Genomic DNA, 23,331 nt, shown 5'->3' with positions numbered 1-23,331 from the left:
GCTCACATATATTTTTATAAATACAATAAATGAACACTAAGCAATTTAATAGAAAACTAACAAATATAATAGTTAAAATTTTATTCCATTTTTGGGTGGGCCTAGGGATTTGATTTGGGACAATTATAGGCTAAAGAGTATACATACGTGCACTTTATAATGTAAGGCATGGGTGGGTTTTAGTTAAGAATAGATTGCTATTCATATTTAAGATTTTAGTTTTTTTGAGCAGAAACCTAGTGTGATTCCATCTCTGTATTCAGTATTTTTCCATACTTTGATTTTTATAATATTATTTAAAAACTAATGTTAGGCCTTAGCTAAAAGATTGCAGCAGTTTTTATGATAATGCAAGAAGATTGGCTTGAGGCTGCAGGCAGTATGTTTGGTACTTCCTAGTCTACCGTGTAATATATGAAATAGATTTTATTTCTGCTAGAGAATAGAGACAAGGTGAGAGCAAGAGAGACAAAAACAGACAGAAACAAAGAGAAAAAGAGACAATGACAGACAAACACACAGATTATATATATATATATATATATATATATATATATATATATATATATATAATATATATTATATACACATATACATATATGTACATATATATTATATAAAGAGAGATAGACAGACAGACAAAGACAGAGAGAGGGGAAGAGAGGTTAAGAATTTTAACATGTAGGAATTTCTTTTCTTGTGCCTCAAGCTTTATATAAGACTGATTATGGAACACTTTTAATCCTGAGTAGTGAAAATGGCCTTTCAGTGAGTACCAGGACCAGGGAAATTTAAATAATAAATAAATAAATAGATGGATAGATAGATAGATAGATAACAGCTACTTGATATCAATTTGGGCAGCAGGACAGATCAATTTTAAGATTGAGCATACAGTTTTAGTGCAGTTAAAACCTCAATCCCAATGAGCTTCACTTAACAAACAACATCCTAATGAATCTGCCTGTGAAGTCAATATGATTTTTTTTTTAAATTAGACTTGGATTACAAGTCTGAAACTTAAACGAGAACTTATGTTCTCGTGTTGTTTTGAATTTGTTTTCCTGGTACTACTGCTCGGGGAAAATATGTTTTCTTTTAATCTTCTCTTCTTTGTTCTGGATGTGGTTAATTACCAATTAAGTCAGAGGAATTGCTCTCTAAGATAAGGAAGTATTTAAAACTCCATGGTAGAAAACTTCTGATGTGTGGGTTGTGATATGTGTGCAATTGTCTTGAGCAGAGCTTTTGGCCCTTGGTTACACAGCAGCCTAGCCCACCGGGCCACATCTCTTTGCTTTCTGAGTTTCCTGACCTTTGTTTCTTGGACTCTTCATCTCTTCGGTATATTTTAATGATTACAAAATAATAAAGCTGTTACTAGAAAAATGTCTTGTCCTTGCCAGTAAAGTCCATTACAAGAAACATTTCAGTATATTTACTCTAGAACATGGAAATTGAATCTATTGATTTGGCTTAAATTTTCATTCTTGGGAAGACCCAACATTGCATGTTAAAAACATCTGCTTCCAATAAACCTGCAGAGTATTTACAGGTACCAACAAAAGACAACTTCAGGAAAATATACCAACAGCACAGGAAAGTTTTATGTATCTCTCCTTTCTCAGAGTTCCTTCAATTTTACTATGTGATTCCACTGGCAGCACTAGTGGAGGTGTCGGCTGGCCCATGATATATAACTTGTTTTAATGAAATTAAAGTTGTTGACATTCAAACTTCCCATATGTCACTCTGAGGTAACCTTTACATACTATCTGGTTTGATGCTGTCATGTAAAGGTTTTCCTTAAAACAATGCATATTTAACAAAAATATGAATTCCTTATGAATTACATATGTTGTGTGAGTGAACATGCATATGGAAACACACCCATGGTGCTCACTTCATTGTGTTTTTATCATTAGTAGAGAAGAATTATTATTACAGGAACTGATTCCCCAAAAGTATGTTTTCATATATATTTCCAGATTCTAATATATATATATATGAACACACACACATGAGACACTGAAAGTGAGCAGGGCATCTCTCTGCTCAATTGGAATTATATCTAATTTAGCCTCTGAAACCTTATCTGTCTCTGTTTCTTTTAGGATATTGTTGAAAAAAATAAACTAAGCAATTAAAACCTTCCTTAAAATTTCATCCTCTACAATAGCCATATTTCATTGAAAGGTGTTGATTGATTCCTAAATAATAGTAAGATTAGCTATCTCTGACTTATCTCTTTTTCTATGAATGCTAAAAATGACATTGATTCTGTTTACTTGTTTCTAGCAATTGAAGACAAAGAAGTGCTAGAAATGAGCTGAACAACAGGATTTAAATTGGTAAATAGATGTACTTCCCCAAAGAAATCAGATAGCAGGCATGAGAGAGACACTAATAAGACTATCTTGCTTGCTTCTTACAGAGTTTGGCTTAATAGGCATGTTTTTATTGACCTTCCTTACAGGATTACCACTTTGCTAGGAAGATGACTTGAATCTTAAGTGTATTCATCCATGTCATCTAAAATAGTGCCATTATCAGAGATAGGGTTAGCTTACAGAGGCAATAAAGGCCTAAGGAAAGCATCCTCTGGAAGGATAAAGAATAGTAGCAAATTTACATAGTCTCTGGTCTGGAGTTCACACAATTATTTAAGTTGCTAGAATTTAAATTTGTCCTTGTAAACTAAACAGCTTTTCTGAACTATTGCATACCAGAACATAGGTTTTACACTGCATATAAATTAGGTTCTTCTGAAAGCTTCTTAACCCTTTGAAGACCCCACAATTATGAAGATATTAATTTATATGTAGATGGAAGCATTCAGATAAAGTGTGAAATACAAAGGCAGCTAAGTTCAAACACAAAAGAAGCTGGCCCAATTTACACAGCACTGCCACAAGAGATGATAGAAGAATAAAAAGACAGTCAAAAATTCCTAGGAGAGAAAAAAAGAAACCTATACATGTTGAAGTGTGGGCCAGATACTCACTCATTCCCAGATACTATTTTGACAATAAAACAATAACAAGCTGATTATTTAAATATAGTTTTTAATTTCAGTAGCAGTGTCACTGATTATCATTTTTTAAAGGGAAAGAATTCAGACCTATAAATTAGAGTGAAATAATATTTCCAGAAAAGATTTCCTTGTTTTATCGTTTAAGATGATATCTTTAGAGGCTGTGTTTTTTTTTTTTTTTTTTTTTTTTATACAAGCATGGTGTTTAACAAGTGGCTCTGATGTTGCCCTAGGCACTGTATCTATCATAGAAATAGAGTTCCTATGTATAACTTGTAGGTTCTGTTTCAGTCTGAAAACTGACATAATGAGTTCATAAATAAACAGTTTTAAATTATGTAACGTAATGGTTTCTATTGAAGATCACTAATTGGTGTTGGATTTTAACATTCCTTCCTATTACACTGTCTTGTTCTCATTTGTGTGGTATCTTCTTCCTCAAAGACCATAATCATTTCTGAAGGTAAACAGAGTAACCATGATAAATATTTGGGGAAGATGAGGGAGGGGGCATGAAAATTATTTGGAAAAATCATGATATTTTTGTCACCTGAAACTGAAATGCTTATTCTGAAAAAAAATATAGGGCATTTCTTTAATTATTCCTATTGATTTAAATCATCTGCATGTTGAAAAAACTTCTGAGATTTACATTCTATTTTATTTGTTTATTCTTTCTCTTGTTGAGTTTTTGTTGTTTACAAAAAAATGTTTTTTCTCTTTCACATATGTGGTCACATGTATAAAAGATGGTTTATGATTTTGGAAAATTAGGGAAAATAGTAGTTAGAGTAGAAAAAAGAAGCATTTATCTGATGCACAATCACAACCTGTATTGGATCTATGCTGAATTTTTTTTTTTAAAAAGTTATTTGAACCTAAAGACTTTAAGATTGTTTTTGAAATAGGAGTAAATAAAGTAAATAAATAGTAAATAGGAGTAAATAAAGTGGAATTTAAGTAGTCAAAAGTTGGGACAAGAATGACCATGCCTGAGAATAATTTTGGAAATAGGGAAGTATGATACTGTTAGCAATAGAATGAATGAAGATGCAAGCCTTCTGAAAACCATGCTGATGTGGATACTATATTCTCTTTTGTACATCTACACATTTTATGGACATAAATGCTGTTGAATTACGTCCTCATTAAGTGCTCAGATAATAGAGGAATTGTACAAGACATGTGGTCAATGGCCCAATCACCTTTGTGCAACATTGTCTACTATACTGAGGTTTTTTTAATCTTACTAAGAATTTTCCTATGAAATTTTTAGGTGCTAGCTAATTTTACCTACACAGTTACTATATTTATTTTTTGTTACTGTTTGGTGATGCAGCATATATTCTTAAACTGATAAAGCTAATCTCTCATAGATCTGTGAATTGTACACTTCTATCTGGTTATTGTTTTTGTTTCTACTCTTTACCTGAATCTATTCTTCCTAAACTCCATTACAGGAGTTTAAACTCCACTACAGGGCCATTTAGTCTTTTGAAATAAAGATCATATAGCACATTTTGTATAGATTCCTTTATGATATTATCATATACATCATTTCCCCAGATTTCCATGCCTTGATATTGCTGTGATACAGTTCAATATGTAGTTGTTCATTAATTGTTTCTTTGATGTAGAATTCAAATCTACTGCAAACTCTCTCAAAATTTAAGCTTCTTGGGGATGAGCAAGGATTTAAAAAACTTGTGAATTTGAAAGTCACTAAATTAACGTATACCACTACCTATTATAATACTAGACACAAACTAATGCATTGCTTAATACATTAATAAATAAAGAATCATTAGACATGGTATCATTAAACAAATTGAAGAAGCACCCACCATACGCACCCATAGAACCTCTTTCTTGGAACACTGGGATACATTGCTTTGCATGTGAAGGTTCTGCAATAGTCCTTTTCTCAAAGCAAATGCAAACCTGTATCACTGTACAATACTAAGTCTGAAAGGCAGTTGTCCTAAGGGTGCCTGTTGGGAAATAGATAGCCCTATTTAGCTGTGCCTTCACTTTCAAGCATCTGCTACTGCCCTGGGTGATAGCTGTGCCGATATAACAAGACTTGGGTAGGAGGACAACTAAATTTGAAATGATAATCTTGGAGAAGTGTGCTGTGGGACACACTTATGTTTGTGTTGTACGTTTTCACAATGTGGGTTAGTATCTCATTGTTTTATATACCAAGTACTTCCATATCAAATTTCCTTCTATTGTTTTGTACTTGTTCTGTAACATAAACGTTATTTCTATTTGTCTCAGGCTTTTCTTCATCTCTGGGCACTATGTGTATATTATCAATATATATTCAAACTTTCCACTCTGAAAGGCATTTTATTATGTCCAAGAGGTCACAGACACTTAAAAACATCCCTGAAGGTGAGCAGGTGCATTGAATAGTAAGTGCTACTGCTCCAAGCAGCTCCAAATACACAGCTGCAATTGGATTCACTTGAATGATATAGGCCAGTGGTTTCTGGGGCCTGAATGCAGCCGTAGCAATACATTTAGAGGCATTGTGCAATGCAGGTGCACGCTTGACAATTGGTACTTCAGTGCTGCCACGGTTTGGCTATTTGATGGTATTATAATAACCCCTCTTCAAAATGTGCTCTCTGCCTATCTGAAGCAGATATAGTAGCATCCCACACCTAAAATAAAGTCCAGAAGAGAGATTAGTTGTGCATTCAAATGAAGTACAGGTGTTTCTTTGGTTGTTTTTTGGTTCTGTGAATTATGTTTTCAAATTCTTATCATTTATGATCACTATAAAATAATTAGGTTCATTGTTCCTAATATGAAGAATTTTTCCCCATTAAATCAATGATGTGTGAACAGGTACCTTCTGTGAGGAGTATATTGTAATAAGATATTTTACTTCATGCATTAAAACTAAAGGCGAGATGACACCTCACTTCCACCTATCAGTTGTAGTATTTGATTAGTAAACAATATAGCATCCTGTGCTCAAGTGAGAAATACAGAGAAGCGAAGCACTGATCAGAGCTCGCCTAGGTAATAAGTGATTGTTCTTTCCCCATCGTAATTTTCCATTCTCATTCTCCATTTCTCTTGCATAATACACATACCACACTTATTAAATAGCGTCTAAAATAAACCAGACAGTAGTGTGAGTCCTCATTAAGCAAAACCCTACCTCTAATACAACTGTGTTATCAGACTGATCGTTTTATATACTGAATGGAAAAAGGATAGTTTTTGAGGCAAACTATCTTAGCTTCAGATGCTTCAGAATGATACCGAAAGTGGAATTTGTATTCCAGTCATACGCAAAAAAGTAAAACCAGGTTTATTTTTATCAAATATTTTAGTAAATAGGGGCTCAAAAGTTATAACTGGAATTAATTTGTATGGATATAGACGATTAAGATCGCAGTACTCTATAGTGACTCACATTGTCACCAAAAGCTCTTGGGATTTACAGAATGGCAAAGGGAAGTTAGTGAATAATAACCAAAAAAGGGAAAAAAATAAAACGCTGTTTATGTTAGAGACGTGTCATTTCACAGGATGTTGCAAGTCATGCCAACTTACTGAAAGAAACCTGCTTTATTAGGTTTGTTGAACTGTATTCTGACAAGATTCCCAAGTCGGCAGAGATCATTTTTCCCTGATATATAAGAATATACTTAAAGAAATTGGAATTTGCTTTGCTCACAGAGAAGCATGTACACCCTTATATGTAAATTTATATGTATACACTGAAGATCAAGTAGATGAGAATCTGAGACATATACTGTGCTTAGATACTATAGAACAAATTTAAAAGATACTGTGCTAGCTGGAAATAGAGATCAGTACCTGTCCCACTTTTCCAGACAGCTAATAGGTGTTATGAAAGCTTACATTGGTGAAAAGGATAAATTAGAAAATAAAATAAAATAAAATGAGAATAAATATGGACTTCTATTTATAGAATAATCTGCTCAGAAACGACTCTAATTTTAGGATGTTATAAGAAACATTACCAAGCACTACCTTAATAGAAAAGCTCTATGCCTATTTAAAGCTGTTTACAAAACAGAAATAAAAAACATCTTGTTGGTAGTCAAAAAGCACAGAAGAGTTTTAAATACCCCTCCCCGCTGCTACTGCACTGCAGAACTTCTTCACAGACACCCTGATTTATAGACAGATTTTCAAACATCTGTGTCACAGATATTATTACTTCCCTGTATATATTTCTAAGTAGATCAGAGTGGGACACTGAACACACATGTATATCTGATGCTGGAAATTCTCTGCTTTTTCTGGAAACTTCTTTTTCCTTATGTGTTAAAACTATGTGAACTTTGGAGGTAGTATGTAAATCTGAAACTAAGGGGAGAGATTTCTCTGATGTCCTCTCCAACTTTCCTAAGCGGTGACAAGTTTGTTGCCAAGTATTTTTCCTTAGGTGTGCTGTCTAGTGCTTTGAAGAAAAAGGAATAGGTTTAATGATTTGTGATGTTTCTGCCCGAGAGCAAGACAGAAAAGAAAAATGAAATAAATTCTCTCTGAATTAATGAAATAAATTCTCTCTGAATTAAGATGTTTGTGTTTAGTTACTCAACAGCTTTTCTTTATAGTGTACACACACACACACATACACACACACACATAAATGTGACTTTCTGGAGAATCACCTGAATTTTACAAAACTACCTATAATTGACAAAGGTTCACTTTTCTTTGCTAAACCTTCCTGGCTTTAATCTCCTTGCTTTGAATTTTAATGTTCACAGTAGCTGAGGACACTCCTCACTGAGCATCAGAATGGCTATGAGTGTTTAATGACATAGTGATATTCTAGATTAAACTCTCAATATAAAGGCTAATAATACATAGCCTTCCACTAAGACTGCTAAAAGTACAATTATTTAGGTGTTTAATTACGAAATTTTAAAGTTAAATATAGTTAAGTTATTGACCTAATCACTGGTTTCACAATACAATGAAAATGATAATTGAAATGTCGTGTATTGAGTTTCCTTTACATTTCTATCTTTCTTTTTTTCACCATTTTGAGACAAAATTTAACTATGTGGCTCAGGCAGAACTGGCTGACTTGCAACCTTAGTTCCTAAGTGCTGGTGTGTGTGTGTGTGTGTGTGTGTGTGTGTGTGTGTGTGTGTGTGTGTATGTGTGTGTCTAGTGCACAATCCCATTCCAGACCGTCCTGAAATTCAGAATCTCTACCCTACTCTTTCAAGTCATAAGGTTACAGGCATGTTTACCACACTCAGCCAAAAATGTATTCTAATAACAAGGAAGTGGCTGAAGCTCCTTGGTTGTCAAGAAGTGTTTCATTGAATTAGGTACTTAGGAGTTCAGACTCTATAACCTCTATTTGTTAATGTTCAGACTTTTTTTTAATTCCACAGTTTCTGTTGCATGTATATTTTTAGGGATCTGCTGTCTTTCCAGGAAGGATTACATTCTTTGAAAGGATGACCACGTTGTCTTGAAGCAAGGATGACAGTAAATGAGAATTATTTTTAGGTAATCTCAAATGAGTAGGTAAATTGGGTCAGAACAACTCTGCTGTGAGCTCTAATGCCTAGGGCCTCTCTACTCGTCTAAGACAAGCATCAAATCTTTGTCCACAAGCTCTGCTTTTTGCAATTTTACTATTCTGTGTTTTGCTCATCCATTCTTTTGAAGACACAGAGAACAACTTGATTATATTCTTTGATAGCTGTAATGCTTGATTGAATATTTGCTTTATCTTCTTTATCACACATATTTAGCTTATTTGAGGCGATTTAAAAATATACAATAGATGGGGTACATGTGGCTCCTATCCTTTCAGTAGATGTAACCATGTTTTAACGTTCACCTTCATAACCACCCTCTTTCTCTTTCTATTCCTCTACCTTTGCCTTGCTCCTTTCTTTCTTCTTCTGCACTCCTTCTTCCTTCTCTTCTTTTACTATTCTCTCCTTTCTTACTTTCAATTGTTTCATTTGGCCTAACACTTTCTCCCTAGCTAGTTTTTTTTCCTGAATAGAATCATGTCCCCTTTTATACCTGCCTACTTGTCTGCTTAATTAAGTTCTTTCAGGAAGGTTCTGCTCATTAATCCTTCCTTAAACTTTTGCAGTTACAGTTAACTTTAGGCTCATAGTTTCTGCTGTTTAAAAAAAAATGCCATTCGATTTTCCTCACTGTCTGTGAACTGCTGGCGTCAAAATTACAGTGTAATCACAAGCTGAAGAGCTTGTAATGTATCATAATCAATACATAAAATTTGCTTCTCTGGATGTGACAGAAAGGAGTCAAATAAAAAATCTGGGGAAGTGCAGGAGTGAAGCACAAACACTTGTTTGATGTTGGTGGTTTCAAATTCAGGGTCGATTCACATTTTTAAGATCTGCATTAGTCTTTCTCTTTCTCTGACCCTAAATCTATGTTGCGTTCATCCAGTGCTGGTTATGTAAATAGCTGAACTGGAAGTCCAGTCAATACTGAAATACGAAACCATGTTGGCATGTTTCTAAAAGAGTGTATTGGTTGTAAATCATTTAATGTGAAATGCTTGGCTCCAAAGAAAACAAAACATTAACAAAGCCATACGATGCTCTTCAGAACAGACAGCATACAAAAAATACCCCATACCAAACCTTAAATACATTAAAAATATATTTTAATCTGAGTTCTAGGTTCTTCTCTAGTTGTTCATGTCTCATCTAACCGGTTCCCAGGCAAAGTATGCATTGCTCTATTGATGCATAATTCAGACTACCTCTCAAGATTCTTTCCTGCTTTACATAATAAATTTAATAAGGGAAATATTAAGGAAAATATTTGATTAAAATGGTAAGTTAACATATGTGCAAAAGCAACCCAAATGCTTTTAAATGTTTACAAGTGTAAATGATATATGGTATGACATTTCACACTATTTTGTCTTGTCAAGGACCACTCTGGCATTTTATAAAATATTCTTTATTTCATGGCTCAAATTTCTTCTGGCAAAGTAGTTTGTGGGTATACTTGGTTGATGATTGATGAGAAATTTCCTATGGGCTTTAAGTATAAAATTAAATGTTTCTTGTGACTTTGAAAAGGTATCATACAAATAATTTTAAATTTGCTGTTTCCTATGTCAAATGCATTGTTTGTAGACTTCTCTTTCCTTGTAGAGTGTACCATATATGTAGGGATCATCTAGCATCAATTAAAAGGAATGCCCTGGGGCTCCTAAATGTGCAGGGAATTCTATTCCCATCACATGGAGGTAAATTGTAAATATCCTCTTCTCCTTAGTAGTAGTCTCTGATCTAAAATGTACCATTAAACAAAAGGGAAGCAACCATTCACAGAGGAAACAAACTACTGTGTAGTCATAATTCAAAGACATGGTTGAAAATATTGGAGCCAATAGGGAGTTCATAGCTACCATTACAGAGAACACATCTTACTTCACGTTTCCTCATTACCATCTTTAAATTAGGAATCATTAAATAATGCTTTATGTAGATTCTCTGTATGTCTATTGGCAAAAAAGGAAGCACAAGTTCTCAGAGAAAACATTGTTGTTTAGAGTAGGAAATCATGAAGTATCATTATTCTGAACTCTGCCTGTTGAGTAAGCCATTTTCACCCACTTACACCAAACACAAAAACTGAAAGTGAAGGGAATTGATTACAAGATCCACATGCATATATAATAAAACAGGAAAGTGCCCTTTTGACAAGCTTATTCATAATACATTGTGATAGGAAATTCCATTTGCCACTCTCAGTAGGGAAAAAGTCAGATGTGAAAGGAACCCTTTTATTTCATGACTGCCACCAAAATAAGAATTGCAAATAAAATAAGGAACAAATATTTTAAAAGTATTTTAGAACTTATGAAAATTTGTGATCCCTGTTATTTGATTTAACAAAAAGAATCCTCACCATCCTTTTTGAAGGTTTCTGTCTCCAGGATGGGTTACAAAGAACAAGGACTAAATTCCCCAGGGGATCTGGTTACAGTGATGCTGTATTCCACTGAGAATCACTCTCCCATGACCACATTTTACTTCTTCCAAGGCTATGGGAATTTGTTAATATCTAGAGAATAGACTTAAATAAAACCGTTGTCTCAACCAGCAGGTTTATGCAACCATCCTGAAATGTTTTAATTATTGTTTTCTTTTCCTTTTTAATTAAGAGAGCAGAGGTCAAGCAAGCCCACTGAGAGCTGATCACAACCTCAAGTAGAAATAGCAAGGAAACTCTAATGATCAGATTGTTGTTTTCTCTTTTGTTTTGCAGAGCCAGAAGAGTGCATTAACTGCACAGATGAATGCCGAGTGCTTGGTCATTCTGATAGGTGTTGGATGCCACAGTTCCCTGCAGCCAATCAGGCTGAAAATGCAGATTACCGCACAAATCTCTTTGTACCCACAGTTGAAGCTAACGTTGAGACTGAGACTTACGAAACTGTGAATCCCACTGGGAAAAAGACTTTTTGTACATTTGGAAAAGACAAGCGAGAGCACACTATTCTCATTGCCAATGTGAAACCTTATTTAAAAGCCAAACGTGCCCTGAGCCCTCTCCTCCAAGAGGTCCCCTCAGCATCTAGCAGCCCAACCAAGGCATGCATTGAGCCTTGCGCCTCAACAAAAGGCTCCCTAGATGGCTGTGAAGCAAAACCGGGGGCCTTAGCAGAAGCAAGCAGCTCCTACCTGCCCACTGACAGTCAGTATCCGTCACCCAGTAAGCAACCAAGAGACCCTTCCTTCATGGCTTCTGAGCAGATGGCAAGGGTCTTTGCTGATGTGCATTCCAGAGCCAGTAGGGATTCCAGCGAGATCGGAGCTGTCCTGGAGCAGCTTGATCACTCCAGCAGAGATCTGGGCAGAGAGTCTGTGGATGCCGAAGAAGTTGTGAGAGAGATTGATAAGCTCTTGCAGGACTGTCGGGGAAATGACCCTGTCGCTGTGAGAAAGTGAAAGGAAAAGGCATTGGTGTTTTCTTGTCTCTTCTGTTGATTTGAAAATGATCACTCCCGGTGAAAACCCATTTTACAGGGATGGCAAAGGACCAGTGCTGCTTAAAGGCTTTTAGTGAACATCTGAAGTGCCCACAAGTATGTTCTTTTCACTGCTGTTTCTTTTACAGAAATAACAATGGTTTTGACCAAACTTATATTAGGACAGAATTAATGATGCTTAAGGAGAAAGGAGAAAAGAGAGAGAGAGATAGAGAGAGAAGAAATTGGAAAGACGAAAAAAGGAGGATGAGACAAGTTACCTTTTGACAATCTGTTAGGAAGGTATGCAGTGTGAGACTTAACGTATTTCTGATCACTCTAAGACTGTCCTCCCACGAGATCGATGCTGACTTAACTGTTTACCTATAAACCCATACAAAGCAGGGTCATATTTGTTATCTGTGGTGGACTACTAGCTGACATCACAGGCTTCTACTGAAAGTCCCGAAAAGACCTTGCAGTAGTCCAAGCTACACCAAACATTAACACATAATTGTGGTAAACCTTTCTGTATAAAGTACCTGCCAAGCATAGAAACACAAAGACCATTCCATACCATTAGTCAGAAAGCAAAAGAAAAAAAATATGTAATAATAACAAAACAGAAAAAAAAAAAAGATAAAACAACAAAAACCCTTGGTCATTTGTAAGTCACCTCATGTCATATAAAAGTTCAATGTAAAAAGATATAGTCTGTGTTGTCCTGAACACATGTAGACCTGTTCACTTCATTAAAGAAGAAAATTTTGAAAATTTAAAAATGTCCATTTAGCATTTTAGTGTCCAACAAAGATATAAATAACAGTGAGTTTGCTTTACATTTGAACAGTTCTGAATTATGGGTTATCTTTGAGTAGTAATACTGAGAGGAAATTAACATAACTAAAATGTTTTACTCATTTTTGGACACTAAAATAGCTCAGGAAAGTGAAAAAAATGTCTTAGGCATAACAAATCACATGACCATTTAAATGTGCAGATGTAAGAAGATTCAATGTGTTTACATCAAATGACATATTTTTATTGATTTATTGCAGATTCCGTGCATATGAGCCAAATTGTTGAGTGTATAAGAGCTATATTGTGTATTTTATTAAATTAATATATAGTTGTGTTGCAAAAATATTTGGGCTTATATTGTAAATGGCAAGTGTTGCCTCGGTAGCTGTCGAACTCTATGAGTTTTGTTTTTTCCTGCTTCCTTTTCCCCATGGAGCGTGGGGAGCAGGGCCTCAGAGCAAAGTCTCTTGTTTAATGTATAGTCTACCAAGTATACAGTACACAATTCTGTTCAAAATGTGTTTGAGTGAGCTGATGGAGCTAACTGAAAGGTCAGAAAAATACATCTGTCAGTCATAGTTCTGTGCAAGTCCTTGTAGAAAGCTTTGATTAAAGTCATGCTAAATCACAAGAATTACATTTGTACCAATACCTGGAAGTTCTCTCCCACCCCACCCCCCAATTTTCAATAATATGAAGCTTCTGCCTATGTAGATATCATAACATTGGTTGGTTCTCAAAGTATCTTCAGTGGTTCAGGTGTGTGTACACATCATATTCGTAAACATACGAAATGTTCTAATGCATGTATAGTACCAATGCTGGTTACATGCATTGTGTACTGTGTGTTTCAAGAGGTCTGGGTCTTTAAACAAAATGTGTTTTCCTTTATCCCTGTGTTCTTCTGCCTGCTTTTATTCGTGTTCTCTGAGAACAATACCTATTATTCCATCATTGGGTTGCACCTTTTCTTGTGACATTTAGCAAGTTTCCAACTTACTTCCTTATGAGGCTAAGGCAACTCTAATTTCAGGAATTGGGAAAAATAAAATTAGCACTCACAGAAGTAGTAGCAGATGGGGAAATGCCTTGATTGACATTTTCCTTCAGCATTTAATTTTTTTTTTTTTTTTTTTTTTTTTTTTTTTTTTTGGGCATTTAACAGCTTCATGGCAAACAGTTTGAGCCCATACCTAGGAAAATGTGGTGTTGAGTTAAATAAAGGCTGTTTGTGCTCTGGAGCAGGGAAAAAATTATTATTTGCAAACTGGGAGGGATTTCTGTGCCTTCTTTTCTGGCCACCAAGCCAGTGTAGAAACAGTATAAATGTCAAAAATGATAATAATAATAAACTTATACTAAAACCAAACGGAAAAGAAAAACAAACTTTGAACTAAATTAAGTTTTATAATTAATAAAAAAAAAAACCTGCTGAAAATATTTCCATCATTTCAGGAAAGTTTTAGATTGCACCTCACTTACAGTTGCTTTGGGGTTCAGAATGGATGATTCCCCTCTGCCTTACTCTCTTGAGAACTGCATTGGGTTCTTGGCAAGAGCCTTTCCACATCTCTACTCCTGCTTTTCATTATCTATCCATCTTTAAATTAGAAAAGAGGGGATCTTGTACATGCAAAACCCAACTGACACTATATTTTGGACCATTTGTGTATCTACAGTGTGTGTCTCTGTTCTCTGATGTTACTTTTATCAGAAGACTACAAATTGATTTAGCTTGCTAGATAGTTGAAAGTTGCTGAAAACCTGTTCCCATTTAGTCATTCTGAGCTTTGCCTCTCTCTCACTATTCAGATAACCATTTTAGTGACATCTAAAGCAGTGTGCAAAAAATTCAACAAACAATAGTTCCAAGCAACCAGCTGTTCAATGTATTGTTAAGCATCTGAAACATTGAAACACCACACACGTCTCAGAATTGCTTATGCCAACATGTGAGGGATTGACTGTAAGCTGTCACCAGTGATCTGCTAGTGTTAGATGTTTAATACATTACCTGTATTTAGTAGTGATTATTTATTTACAAGTTGGTAGTAGTTCAAGTCAGGACTCTGAGCTTTTATAGTTGAGGGAATCTTGTTTTTATTCATCTCCCTGGGACCTGCCTTTAACACGGAACTCTGGTGCTTGGCTTCCAAGGAAGCCTTTGTGATGCCAAAATCATACCTTTGGGGAAACAATGGCTGTGGTAGATAGTACATAACTGGGGAGAGTTGAGGGGGTTTCTGGTATTTAGAATGCTTTACACACACACACACACGATAAAAAAAAGTCCTTTAATTCTTTAGAGTTATTTAAGCAGAGAAAAACTGTCCATTTTGGAAAATTTTAGTAAAAGACACAAAATGCAAAAAAAAAAAAAAAATGGAAAAGAAAAAAAGAATGCATAATGGTGAACTAAAGACAAAACATCAGTAATGAAATGTTTTCTTCATCTGTTAATGATGAAAATGTTTTCATTGAAATTCAGCATAGTAAGAATCACTGTTATGCTATATCAAAGTAAACACTGAAGAGACAAATATAATCTCAAAGAAGGTTGTCACATTGTTTCTTTATCAGACAAACTTCTCCTTATGGCAAACAACACAAAAAACTAGACCTTGCTCCATCGATTCACTGAATTACCAGGAGAGAAATTGATTGTTGCTTTCCTGAAATTACCTAGGCTCTTGTAAAACATGACTTTCCTTTTAAGGATGTAGGCACTGCTCAAATTAAAAAAAAAAAAAAAAAAAAAAAAAAGACACCATAAAAAATAGTCATGTAATAATGAGCAGTATGCTTTATGAGAACCAGGTTAAAAGCTGTTTGTTGTCTAATGGAGTGGAAGCTGCTGGGGTCATCAAATAGACCAAGGACTGGCAGACTATATGACTACTCATTATTGTCTAATTATATTCTTTTGACAAGAGGCAGCATTTACCAGAGCATTAATTCCATGTGAGTTTTGGCTATCAAGATGTGTTGATTTGAAACATAATTGAATGAGGCCTGATTAAAGTCTGACTCTCCTGGCCCCAGTGTTTTTTGCAGGTTAGCTATGTGCATTTATTGGTCCCATCATTTCATAAGGTTCTTCGCTGCACCAAGTGATTGGTGAACAACGACGACGACAACAACAAAAGCAGCATACGTTGTATGGATTTATCTCAACGCTATTGTTTAATGGCTGTGTTTCATGTGACCTGTCTGGAAAATGAGGACTCCGAATAAAAGCTATTACTAATAGTGGTGTTGCCTTCCCTTGATTCATTGATGCAGAAGTGATGCATTCCACTGCACACCACGAAGAAGACTCGAACTATAATTATTTGGGAGAAAGCAAACATGGTATCACAACTGTCTTTGCTAATTATCTGCTTTGCTAGAAAGCAAGATTTTAGAAATTACTGCATAATAAGTCAATTGTTTCTAATAGAAGTGAACACTCAAATATATTTGATAAATGAACTAGTATTAGATACATGAACAGAGAAACTATGATCTATAAATTCTTATACCTTGCATTATTTACATTTGTTGTAAACAAATGTCTCTCCTATCATTTCAGTAATCATTTGTTGAATCCACATTATGTGTTTACCTACCTACCTAATATGCATCCAAAACATACTGTGAGTGCAGAGTTGTGCCTGGGTTGCAGCCATGTGGAAAAACCAACTGGATAAATTTTAATCCACTCAGCTCTTCAAAAGGTTTATATGATTACTCCTGGTTTTCCTTAGTTACGCAAACAGGCTGTATTTTTACTCAATTCACACCAAATGACATGCTGTATAATTCACACTCACATAATATTTAACCTCATAGGCAGTTTTAATTTTTATTACATTATCAGCACTATGTGCTACGTTAGACTTATTAGCACAGATTGAATAACTTTCCCTGTCCTCACTTTGGTTCATCTCTATGTTGGGCTTTTTGTTTCATTGAACATTTGCTAGATTCCAGTATATAGAATTCTAAGATACAAAGAAGCACCAAAAACAATCACATTTTGTATGCAGAATCTGTACAGTTTGTATCTTGTACAGTTATATCCATGAACACACACAAGAGTACAATCCTTACTTTAATAAGAATTGCAAACCCTGTTAGTCTAGTCTGCTGTCCACTGCTTTACAACGTAAAGGTAGAGCAAGACACTGTTAATTCAGTCAAATGAATCATGTGACCAAGGACGAGGGAGACGGGGAACATTTAGGTGAAGAGCCCTATCTGGCTATGACAAAATTAGGAGGTCATGAGCTCAGCCTAGGAAAGCCTTGTTATATCAATGAAAAATCAAAGTCCTGGAAATTATACTATTTTCATACAGATATGACCAGAGTTACAATTACTTGACAGTTCTTAGAAAATTTTTAAGAAAATAACTACCCACTTATAGTGTCAGTATGGTACATTGAACACAATATCTAGTGAGTAGACTGTCTTCAAATTCTTCATTACTATGGATTCTATAGGCTAATACAGCACCCATTAACTTAAAAAAATGTTCTTGTTTGTTTATTTTTGCCTTCTGAACAGAATACTTCACATTGAAAGGAACAAGTTCTTATTTCATCTACTTCATTCTACATATATGCATTAAATTATTTTTGAGTCTAATAATTTAATTTTTGTTATGATATATTTCAAGTTCATAGCTTTTTAAAGACCCATAACTTGTTCCAATTTTTAAAACTTATTTTAAATGAAGTTAAATACAAATTCTGTACTTTGTTTTAGTTTTCATAGCTTTTCATATTTTGTTTAAGTAATTGGCATTTGGGAAAGTTTATATGTAATTAATCTTACTTCTTTCATGGTTTACAGTGAAGCTCATATCACCAAGTACAGATCTTATTTGACATGGGTAAATTCTGGCTCTAAAACACTTTTTATGGTGCAAAGCTTTATAGAATTAGGGCTTCACACGGAGTTGTAGAGGAACAGTGTGAATCTAAGGAGAGCTATCTAGGACACCTGGCTCTTTCTTAAAGCTGATCTCTAATTTGATAGCCCGGTCCAGATTCCATAGCCTTGCTGAATTTTATATCTTCTCTACAATGTACAATTTATCATTGAAAAACCTTCTTTTTCAAATTATGCAGCTAACATGAATATTCTTTTAAATCTCCTCTATCTCTACTCTGTTGGTCTCTTATATCTCTAGTCTGTTGATGGTTCCCATATTTTAGTGAATAAATTGAAAAGCAGAAAATTTCTTTCAGTTTCAAAAAAAAATTAAAAGAAAATGGTATCTTGTCTTGATCTAAGTGTGGTGGTACCTCTCTGTCATCCCAGTGCTTAGGAAGCTGAGGAAATGGGCTCATGACTCCCCTGCAGTTCTGTAATGTGTGTGTGTGTGTGTGTGTGTGTGTGTGTGTGTGTGTGTGTGTGTGTGTGTTGGTGTTTGATGGTAGAGCATTAAATGGTGTGTGCCTTTACATTACCCTCTTTCTTTCATTCTCATCCTCATTTTTCCAAGTTCTACATTATAGCTACACAACGGAATTTACAGGACAAAAGGAGCATGTTCTAAAATCTCAGAACACAGTTTTAGAAGACTTCAGAACAAATATATTACTGGTAATTGGTTTGTTATCATCTTTCAAAATGTTATAAAACTTTGATGTTTTTATCTCTCCCCAGCCTCAAATGTTAAAGTTTTCTGGTGAATTTAGTATGCACTCACTTGGAAACGATCATGCAGATGTTCATTTAATTCTGTTAAATCATGAAATTTGTATATGCTTAACTAATAGGATCATTAATTGATTTCTTTGGAATGATTCTATACAGTCTAGTAATATTAAAATTATGTATAGAAATGTAGAAGTTGATGAGAATTTGATAATTTCAAAAGATACTAAGATAAAATAAAGAAGTGCAAATCAAGTAATTCTGACACAGCTAACAGGCACCTAACAAATTTAGCCTTGCCTGGCCTCTTTAAATCTAGCTGTGTGGTACACATTTAATCTTTTCAGCACTCAAATGGAAAGACAGCAATACTATCAAAGTTGATTTCATTGTAGTCCAGTGAAAATGAAGTTGATTTGATTCTAATTAGTAAACTTAAATTAACTAAATTTTAATTTACTACCTCTCCACACAAGTCATAGAAACCACTTTGTAATCTCAAGAAGACCAATTATACTAATGCCCATTTAGTGTTGATTTATTACTATATATTTTTGAAATCTATATTAAAATGTATCAGATGTGATATTCATTAACTTCACTAGTTATTTAAATAGCTCAGTACTAATTATCTAACGATTCTTAAATTATATTTGAATGCTTATTGTTTTACTTGCATGTTTTAAAATATATTAAATCTAAAAATTTATGTTAAGGGAGTTTTCAGATTTTAATTATTTTCCTTTAAAAATCTGATTCATACCAATTTCATCTTGTGATAAAGTAAATGAACATTTGGTAACATTTGTGAGCTCTCTTTAAGTGATTATCTTATTTTCATCTGTATTTCTTAGCTTTCTCTAAATATTAACTGAATGAACTTTTATTTTTATCATCTATTTATTAAAATAACTTTTGTAAGTCCATATGATTCAAGTTGATGTGGAGTTACTAAGGGCTTACCTTACAATAATAAGTAGAAATATTCCAATCCACTTTTTTAGGCCTATATGAAAATAAGCAACCATTTTCAAACTCCCACATTGAGTGTTAAGATTGACAAGTGCATAATGATTTCTAACAGGAAGTACACAAAGTGAAAATAGGTCAGGCATAAGGATTTTTATAAAAAAAATATGCAGAAGTTCTTAGTACTTCTCGGCGAGATTGAATACGTAATTGGAAAATGAAAGATCGTACTGTATTATCACTTATTCCTATGAATTAAGTGATCCTCTTATTAAGACTTTATCATGTTGAAAGATTGGCATTGATTGAAGATAAGTAAAGAACCTCAGAGACTATTATGATTGCCCATCATCCTACACATCTCCCTTAAGCATCTTCATAATTCAAACATTATATCTACTACATACCCTTCATTTCATGAAAGTGCTAAAACTCACTCTGCTCATAAACCAGAGGAGGAATGGAAATGAATGAGCAGGTGTAAAATGGCTTCTCATTTTGGAGAATGTGGCATTCCAAACTTAGTTCATCGCTCGTCTATGGAGCATGCTTGTACACTTTGGCAGAATGGGACAGATACACATTAACTAAATGTCATTTCTGTCTCTATATACTTACAATAGACTGAGAAATTACGACATTTATAAAAATTAAACCGGACTTAAGGAGGAAGGAGCAGCCGCAGCTTCCCAGAAACAGCAGCTTTTGAACTGAGCATTGAAGGAAGAATGAGATTTTCACAGCAGAGCTGTATTGTGGACAAAGAGGCAGGTGTGTACAAAGACTTAAGAATAGAGACAGAATATTTTCTAATCTGAAAAGTAGAAAAGGTTGGAGAGGTACGCTAACGTTAGGATGATCCAAATGGTCCAGGGCCACAGCAATGTTTATTGCAAAGGTGAAGAGAGGTAAGGGAACCTGAATTAGTGTTACTGGCTAGAAGAGTTCGGCCGAAGTCCTGCCAAGCTGAATGTGAATTCGGGAAAATAACACTAGGACAGCTTGCTGCTGCCTGGTGATCCATTCTTTGTAAGATGCTGCCTAACAGCACCTTGTACTTGGCTGTGGTCCAGCTCTAGTGAGAGTGCCAGCTCTTTTGAATCTTGAATTTCTCAGCTCCAAACCATGAGCAGAGTATTTATGTATGTTTCCAACTTCCCAGAAGTAATTCTTCCCTTAAAATCTGTAATCATATTGACACTTTGGAAAGCGAGATGAAGGTGAAAATCAAGGGTATGGAGAGCTTCCATCCCTGGAATGGTGACTTTTTAATATTCTTGGATTTTCTAAGTACCTCCTGGAATGTTCTGCATGGATTCTGCTAGTAGAATAATTCCAATAATTGTTCTTGTTGCTATTCCAGCCTTTCCAGGCTGACAGAAGAGGCCTATGACAGTGCTTCTATAATGTTCCACAAATACACTGACATACATATTTCATGCCCTAAGATATAAAGCATCAATGAATTTACTTTGGTAATTTCAAAATGGAACAGTTTCCCCCTCAAAGATATTTGACACTAACAATGTTTTGTATTAAGTCACAGTGGTATGTAGCTTTTTGGGTTCTGGCATCTACAAGATATAATCCTGGTGGGTTAGTAAATATTCTACAATGCACATGGTGGCTACCTACACACAGAAAAAAAAGTCAAAATTGCCCATGATACCCAGTTTGAGAATTTCTGTATATGATATAAAATGATGTAGTTTAAAACATAAGAGCAAGCAACTCTAGGGTATAATATTTGATTGTCAATGTTAATTGGACAGGTGAGTCTTCATCCAGAGTTTAGACAGGAGTTTTGGACATTCTAAATTTCTTAACATGAAGAAATTCTCTGCACTGTCTTCTTTGGCAATTGACAGGGGCAATGTCTTTCTCCAACTGACAGTCTTATCTCTGCCTCTAATCAGGGCCAATGGTCCATGGAATGAAAAAGCTGTTGTTTTTCCTGTTTCTAATCCTACTAAAGGAGTGTAGAGCACATAACCTAAGTCGGAAGAGAATTCCCCAACTTCCAAAGGTGAGGAATGGAATCCACATGGGGAACTGTCTCAAAGGTTTAATCTTCTAGGTCAGTTGCTGTGACCCACTTTTATCCTCAGGACTAAAATCACTTCTGTGTGTGTGTGTGTTTTTGTGTGTGTGTGTGTGTGTGTGTGTGTCTGTCTGTGTGTGTCTGTGTGTTGAATCTGTCTCTGGCACCATCAGCTCAGGCAATGATGTGAAATGGAAATCAGGCAAAGGCATTGTTCAAGCAGGTGTTAGTGACCATGCCACATGCCACAGAATGGATGGATTTATTGATCTTCTTTCTAGGCATCTTCCAACCACAAGTACTGATTTTAGTTCTTTCAAAGTAATATTCAAAATGCCAAAAAAAAAAATTTATGTCAGATTGACATTACAAATGAGGTTAGGGGAAGGTGAGTGCAAACAGTTTCTTAAAAGTCTTATTTCTCTTGACACATACTCTGTTTTACCCATCTGTAATGCAGGGTAGGCGGTTCCAATGCACATTTTATGAATTTGAACTTGAAATGACTCTAGTTTTAAAATAATAATGGTAATGTGTTAAAAGGGTGACAAGAACTCTGGTGGTAAAGTTGAAAGTCTATAAGTCTATGCATTGGCAGTCCAATTAATATAAATAATAATTACCATAGCCAATGCACATTTGAGATTCCATTTACCTTGGATAAATATAAACTAAGTACATTAAAAGATAAACGTGTATTATTCCCTGGTTTGAATCCTGACATTTCCTACAGAATAACACTACTCTCTCCATCAGAGGCTTTTGATGAAGAGGCTGAAGAAAGAAGCAGACCTAGAGTTCGGAAGTTGATCTTTCCAGTGGACCTGCTGCCATTCACAAAATCTTGTGTGCATCTTCCCTGGTTAAATATTGCTGTATTACAAAGCAATGCAATTGTGATACACTACTACTGTTCAAGCTAATTTACTTTCTAATGGTCTATTTGCATACTGGAATTTGCATTTTATTTCACAGCAAATGTTATGATGCCACCTGCCCCATTTTAGTTAGCTAGAATACCAAAACTAAGAAAAGAGAAGGAGTTGGAACTGAGAATATCTATTAGAAGCACTGCGCCTACCCATCCTTGGTTGGCAGCACTGGATTGAGCACACAGGATATAGCTTCAAACAGAACAAAAATGGATAATTCTGGCCCTTACCTACAGGTTCACAACTTTTGTTTCAATCTCTACTCCTTCCCTTTGTCTCCCATTTATTCCTTCAGTTCAATGAAGGTAATTTGCCTAAGCCATACTAAGTTCATTGAGAGGGTGAATTTATTTTGGGAAATGTTACAGACAGGTGAGACATGCAAAAATTGCAGTAACCTAACAACCTTTCACACCACTGATCCTGTTTGACATTTTTGTTGACCACAGCAGACACCTATCCAGACTGTAGGTGACAGCCTAATATGGCAAAATATTACTATCAGACCTCCTTCTGTTACCGAGCATAAAATATGTGGATATGTGTTCCCTTTCTTGGAGTGCTGCCTACCTATCAGCCTAATTTTTTTCCTATTTCTAGGTTTAAATCCTAGAGAGTCCCCTAACACATGGGTAGAACTTTTCTTCCCAGAGATCCCCGACATGTTACAGTTCGTAACAAGCTTTTCATCTTACCCACATCTGTCAACTACATTATTCAATAAAATTACTAATACAGCTACCCGAGAGTTTTAAAAAGTAACAAATGGAAAAAAACTCACAAAGCATTTGCATGGAATGATGATTGTTTTTAATTCCCTTAAAAAGATATCTAAAAGTTTATTTTTCAATAGCATGCTTACCACTGAAAAGTATTCCTAGGGGATTTTATATATTAAATATATATTAGGCATACAACTAGG

At 34.9% G+C, this 23,331-nt stretch overlaps 1 protein-coding gene across 4 annotated transcripts in view; it reads left to right on the top strand.

Annotated features, from left to right (window-relative positions):
- Pcdh17 (protocadherin 17) overlaps nucleotides 1-12,225 on the top strand; it is an 87,979-nt gene extending 75,754 nt beyond the window's left edge. For 3 of the 4 annotated variants that reach the window (XM_076930675.1, XM_076930677.1, XM_076930676.1), the window contains one exon: nucleotides 11,318-12,144. In XM_076930675.1, the coding sequence (XP_076786790.1) occupies nucleotides 11,318-12,000 (683 nt within the window). In that variant the 3' untranslated portion in view covers nucleotides 12,001-12,144. Of the gene's footprint in view, nucleotides 1-11,317 lie in introns of all 4 variants that reach the window. The other variant, XM_034499167.2, reaches the window with a different exon arrangement.
- Nucleotides 12,226-23,331: the final 11,106 nt, after the last annotated feature.

This window comes from Arvicanthis niloticus, chromosome 3, assembly GCF_011762505.2.
Source record: "Arvicanthis niloticus isolate mArvNil1 chromosome 3, mArvNil1.pat.X, whole genome shotgun sequence".
NCBI lineage: Eukaryota > Metazoa > Chordata > Mammalia > Rodentia > Muridae > Arvicanthis > Arvicanthis niloticus.
The sequence above is the reverse complement of the archived record's forward strand: the minus strand, read 5'-3'. Positions and strand labels throughout refer to the sequence as shown.